General features: G+C 38.5%; 1 protein-coding gene across 1 annotated transcript in view; it reads right to left on the bottom strand.

Moving 5' to 3' along the window:
* Nucleotides 1-267: 267 nt before the first annotated feature.
* The window catches only part of LOC124792233 (zinc finger protein 236-like), a 231,929-nt gene continuing 225,495 nt past the window's right edge, over nucleotides 268-6,701 (bottom strand). Inside the window, exon 26 of the mRNA XM_047257923.1 lies at nucleotides 268-1,474. Within this exon, the coding sequence (XP_047113879.1) occupies nucleotides 366-1,474 (1,109 nt within the window). The 3' untranslated portion in view covers nucleotides 268-365. The remainder of the gene's footprint in view (nucleotides 1,475-6,701) is intronic.

Here is a 6,701-nt window from a genome sequence, read left to right as displayed (position 1 = left end):
ATATTCCTCTGGGATTTCCAACACAGTAATTTGAAATTGTAGATGACTGTTTGTCATTGTAATAAAAAAATACAGAAACACACACTCATGATGTTTATAAGCAATCTGCATACATATTTTATTAATGTAAAAGTATTTAACTGCAAGTTCTTTTTAAGTAAATACAATAAAAGTAAAAAAAATATTTTATAAATAAACAGCAAAGAAAAATCACAATTTCAAAATATATTTACAATACAAATATACAATTACATTTTCTGCAAATGCATTACATTTATAAATATTTACGGCAGTTGTAACATCATTTCTGATGTAAACAATATTTGTACTGGAAAATGCATGCAAACATGCAAATAATTTATATATTAGGGGTCTGTAAGAAAAGTACTGTTCATCTGAGGAAACAAGTCATCAACAACTCTATCGAGATCAAGGCTTTTATCAACGTCAGTTTCACTGTTTATTGAAGGTTTTAACTTAATACCTGATTTGGGTGTAGGTGGACCTTTCGTCCCAAGCTCAGAACAACTGAATCTGTGAACTCGCTTAATGTGGGTCTTCAAGTTACCTTTTTGTGTGAAGGAGTAATCACAATACTGACAAGCAAATGGCCTTTCACCTGTGTGACTTTTTAAATGTATACTCAAAGCATCCTTCTGATTGAATCTTTTGTTACACACAGTACACTGGAAGGGTTGCTCTCCTGTATGAATACGAGCGTGCCGTTGTAACTGACTTGGTTTTGAGAACCATTTACCACACACTTGACAGTCATGATACACAAAGAAATCGTCATCTGTCTTCTTCTGACCACCAACAGGCACTAGAGATCTGCCACCTTTGCGACTGTCACTGACCCTGAAACGTGAAGTTGTGGAGGGAGTTGATGAAGAAGCATTGTTGTCAATATCAACATCTAATTCACTTTCAACATTAAAAACAATGTCGCTGGTGGTTGTCACATTATCTGATGATGTCTGCTGAACATTTATAAAAGGTATTTCAAAACGCACAGTGCCCAAATTTTGATCATCCGTTGACACTTGAAATGTTTCCTGACAAACACTCTGTTCCGTTCCTGGTGCCTGAATAATGATATTGGAAGCTTGTATCTGTTGTAGAATTGCTTCGTCCAGTTGTAAGGCCTGTGTAGGTATCAGATTCCCTGAAGTATCTATCTGAAAGCTATCAGCTAGTTGAAACTGGAAGTTATTGACAACTTGAGAACTGTCTCCAGTGACTAAAAATGTGGAATTGTTCAAATCTGCCTCTGCATTTTCGTTTTCTGCTTGGTGTATCTCTCTCTCAGTTACCATATTTTCAGTATTTTTCTCTTGATCCTTCACAGGTTTAGGCTGCTTTCTTTGTCTGTTCAGTCTACTGGTTTCTTTAATGTGCGAAGCAAGATGAGCTTTTCGGTGCCCTGATGTCCGAAATCTTGCGTCACACACTGGACACTTGAATGGTTTGGCTCCTAGGGGGAAAAAGTTAATATTGCATTAACACATTTTCATGACCAGACTGTACTCAATAAATTATTATGAAGGCTATAAGACACACTTAACATATATTTACTTCTAAGTTTTTTCTTGCAAAATTGTAACTGGTATGAGTTGGTCGAATCCAAAATTTGGAAAATACTAGGTGGAGAAGCATGAAACTGGAATTTAGTTGCAATAATTACATGTCTGTATTTTGAAACTGATAGACAATATTTTATTTAAAATAATCTCTTGCTATTTATACATTTCTCCCACCTCTCTGGCAGGCCATGAAAAAAAAAAGTTGTTCTTTTGAAGAGGACCAGTCAGCGAGCCATTTTCGTTCATTTTCACAAGAAATGAAGCGTTGTTCAGCAAGAGAATTTCCCAGTGACGCAAATGGATGATAATCGGATGGCGGTAAGTCTGCAAAATAAGCCGCATACCTTAGTACTTCCCAACTGAATGCCTTGATCATTCTCCTGACCTGTTTTGCGGTGTGTGATGGGGCATTATCGTCGAGCAATATGATTGTGTTGCCTTTTTCCATATTCCAGTCGTTTTTCATGCAATGCTCGATTTTAATCAATCATTTGCTGTTGGTAGCGATCAATGTTAATGGTTTCAACAGGTTTTAGTAGCTCATGACAGATGGCACCCTTCTGATCCCACCAAACACAGAGCACTCTCTTCTTTCCAAAGCTATTTGGTCTTGCAGTGGATGTCAATGATTTTCCTGGAGTCACCCATGATTTACACGACACTTAGGATTCTCAAAATATACCCATTTTTCATCATCTGTCACTATTCGTGGAGAAACCACTTTCTCTGTACCTGGTGAGCAGCATTGCCCAAGTGGTCTTTTGATTTGCTTGCTGTCTTTCATTCAGTTAACGCAGAACCCATTCCACCCCCCCCCCCCCTTCCCCGTGCACATTTTCTATAGATTTCAACTGAAGAGAAACAAACAGCTTTCTGTGTCACATTCAATTGCTCTGTGAGTTCCTGTTGAGTCTGAGTATCATCTTCCTCCAATATGGCCTGCAACTCGTTGTCTTTGAACTTTTTTGGTGGTTTCCCATGCTCATTGTTTCTTACATCAAAATCACCACTTTTGAGTTTTTTGAACCAATTGAAACACTGTGTTTTCCCGCAAGCATGTTCGCCGAAAGCTTCGACAAGCATTCAACGCAATTCTGCAGGAGTTTCCTTCAAATCATAGCAGAAAACCAATGCTGTCTGCAAATAATAGTTCGTAGGCACAAAACTCGACATGTTTACAGGTTTGAAACAGACACCGATGTATGGAACTTGGGTTGATGCGATTTGGCATTCGTCGTCAGCCATTACAGCTCCTAAATTCCGGTTTCATACTTCTACACCTCGTATTACTAGAGCCAAGCAATGTAAAATTATGCTGCAATTTTCTTAATGTTTTCATTTCTTTATTGATAGTTTGTAGTTATAATGCTACTCATGTGACTGCACACACACACACACACACACACACACACACACACACACACACACACACACACACACCCCTTCACTGACAACCATCTTTTACAGTTAATAGTCATAATTAATTTTAAATAAAACTTGTGATTTACATAGAACTTTCAAATTTCACCGAATAAGAGGCAGAGGGTGTTAAATTTTGACAACACATTCTTGATGCTGCCCGATGTATAAACTAGATAGGCATAATCCTTATCGCTTCAGGCAGGGGGGATACCTTCATAATCTAGGATGTTACTGAATTTAGCTTATGTTAAAATTCGGGAGTAAGTAAGAAACATGTAATTTTTTTTTCTTTTCTCCAAAAAAATCCTTGCCGCGAGACACAGGCCTCCTCCATTTGGACATCTGTCAAAGTTCTTTTATTGCCAACTTTTGAATTTTTTTTATAATTTACAGAATTTTTTCTTTTCAAAAATGCCAATTCAGAAATTTAGATTTCTGTTCTGTTGATTAGTACCATGTAGTACTATAGTCTCTGTAAAGGAGAGCTTCCACTTTTAAGTTGGACAGGTTTTATTTTAAAAAAAATCTTTTTTTTAACTTTCAAGGGTAATGTATGTCTTTATTGCAGTTGTTTCTTACTAATTTCTTTGTTACAATGTTTATTTCTTTTGTCTTTGCTGCAGTTATTTCTTATCACTTTCTTTGTTGCAGTTATTTGTTTTGACTTTCATTGTTGCAGATATTTCTTACACTTTGTTGTAGTTTCTTGTCAGTTTCTTTCTTGTGGTTTTTCATAGCAGGTTTCTGCAGTGTAGTTGTTCAGTGCTTATTTGTTTACTGAAGACGCTTCTGAGAAATCTGAGACCATCCAGTGAGTTCTGTGAAAAGGACTGTTTGAAATGTCATCTGACTGGAGCCACAGGAGAGTGATGTGTGCTTGCTATTTGCATACCCATTAAAGAGTGATATACACTATGTGATCAAAAGTATCCGGACACCCCCAAAAACATACGGTTTTCATATTAGTCTGTTAACTGACAGAGACCACCCCCAGTAGAAGAGGGCCATAATGTGTAATAGGCAGACATCTATCCAGGCCATCACACACAAATTCCTAACTGCATGAGGATCCACTGCAGGTACTGTGACAGTTGGGCGGAAGGTGAGAAAACTTGGATTTCGTGGTCGAGCGCCTGCTCATAAGCACATCACGCCGATAAATGCCAAACGATGCCTCGCTTGGTGTAAGGAGCGTAAAAATTGGACGATTTAACAGTGGAAAAAAGTAGTGTGGAGTGACGAATCACAGTACACAATGTGGCAATCCGATGGCAGGGTGTGGGTATGGTGAATTCCCGGTGAACGTCATCTACCAGCATGTGTAGTGCCAACAGTAAAATTCAGCGACGATGAAGGGGGCCTGCACCCCTTGTTGCTTTATGCGGCACTATCACAGCACAGGCCTAGATTGATGTTTTAAGCACCTTCTTGCTTCCCACTGTTGACGAGCACTTCGGGGATGGTGATTACATCTTTCAACATGATTGAGAAACTGTTCATAATTCACGGCCTGTGGCGGAGTAATTACACGACAATAACATCCCTGTAATGGACTGACCTGCACAGAGTCCTGACCTAAATCCTATAAGCACCTTTGTGATCTTTTGGAATGCTGACTTCGTGCCAGGCCTCACCAACTGGCTTCGATACCTCTCCTCAGTGCAGCACAATGCGAAGAACGAGCTGCCATTTCCCAAGAAACCTTACAGCACCATACTGAACTTACGCCTGTGAGAGTGGAAGCTGGCATACAGGCTAACACCATACTGAATTCCAGCATTACCAATGGAGGGCACCATGAACTTCTAAGCCATTTTCAGCCAGGTGTCTGGATACTTCTGATCACATAGTGTTAGTGATTATATATATAAAAACCAATAGACTTTGTTCAGGTTGAGAATAACTGTTCTCATTTGAAAACTTTGTTTCAAAGTGAAGATGTTTCCAGTGATGACTTTTTGTGTTCTGAATGTTTTGACAGAATAACAACAATAATTGTATCTGAACAAGGTGAAGCCTGCCATGGTGCAGATGGAGATTTTGCATCAATAGAGGAAGAATTAAATATCCTGAATCAGACAACTAATGAGGTAGGTGTTTAGGTGTCAGTCCTGTTAAGAAACTGTGTCAAGTGACGTTGAGTCATAAGCTCTATGCATCACAAAAGTGCAGAAAAATTACAAAAGCTATGGATGAATACACTACAGCAAAACTGACCACACTCTTCAAAGTAGAAATTCAATCTTCAGAAGAAAATGAACCAAAGCACACTTGCACCTCTTGCCAGGAATTTTTCACAAATACAATTCAGCTGTTGAATATTGTGCATCCTACAGTCAAAAGGTGCAAGTTTTAACTATTATTCTAGAGACATTTTCAAAGAAAACAATTTTGAACCACATTCAATCAGTATCAAAGTACATAGCAGACAAATAAAGAAATGTGAGGTTTGTAAAAGGAGTCTTTGGAAGACCAGATCCCTATTATGGCCATCCTGTAGAAGCAGCTCAAGTTCCAATAGTGCAGTCATTTTATATGGAAGATAAACGAGACTGTTCTTGCCAGAGTGCCACCAAAAAAGACACTATAACTGTAACAGTTGAAGGTCAAAAAGTTGTGGAGTGAAGAGGTACATGACTTGCAGTATTAAAGAAACTTTTGCAATTCATAAGAGCAACTATACAACTTCACATATTGGAAGATCAAAATTTTATGCACTATGACATAAGTGGGTAGTTCCACACCCACCTGGAAATGTCTGTTTATGTGTGTACTGTGCGAATTTTGAACTTTCGTGTGGTAACTTTGAATTATTTACTGGAGTGCATGACATATGACACTTTGGTTGCGCATGTGAAGTCATTAGTAGTATGTGACTTAAAGTGAGAGAATTGTTTGTTTCAAGAATGTGGTGACTACCCTGGGAAGGGAGGACTGTCTTTACAGACACTTGGCCTGGAAGACGTAGCAGATAACTATGCAGAAATTACATATGTGACATGGGAGGAAAATAAACTAAATAAGAAAACTGTTGCGTTTGACAGTTTCATTGATGAACTTGGTAAATGGTCAGTGAAAGCCATAACACACCAGCATCTGAAGAAATTGCAACAACAACACATTACAGAAGTGAAAGGGTGTGTACAGGTTGAAGAACTATGTTTAGTGCTTCACTGTGATTTTGCTGAGAACTGGTCTGCAATTCTACCGCAAGAAGTAAAAGGGTATCATTGGAGTATTGACCAGGTTTCAATTTTTATGGAAGTGACATATTTTCAAAACAAGACCACAAGTGTTGCAGTTAGAAGTGATGACACAGGATATGACTCAGCATATGCTTTGCTAGCAATACGCAAAATTCTTCAACTGCAAACAGGGGCAGAGAAGATGATCATTATTTCTGAGAGTGCTCCCTAGTCATTTTAAAAACCGTTACCAGCTGTTTGAACTGAGTAAGTCATTTTTGCCAACTGACTGGTTATACAGTGCTACTGGTCATGGGAAGGGGCCTAATGATGGTGTAGGAGGCCTGCTGAAGCACTATGCTACAAAACAATCTTTCCAGACCAAATACAGCTGTGATTCAGAATGCTGAGGATTTTACGAGAGTCGTGAAATCTTACACATCCACAGTCCTCAATCTTTTGTCTAAAGAGGAAATCGAATTCTGTGAGTAGAAAAAAGAAGAATGGTCCA

This window comes from Schistocerca piceifrons, chromosome 1, assembly GCF_021461385.2.
Source record: "Schistocerca piceifrons isolate TAMUIC-IGC-003096 chromosome 1, iqSchPice1.1, whole genome shotgun sequence".
In the NCBI taxonomy this organism is placed as follows: domain Eukaryota; kingdom Metazoa; phylum Arthropoda; class Insecta; order Orthoptera; family Acrididae; genus Schistocerca; species Schistocerca piceifrons.
The sequence above is the reverse complement of the archived record's forward strand: the minus strand, read 5'-3'. Positions and strand labels throughout refer to the sequence as shown.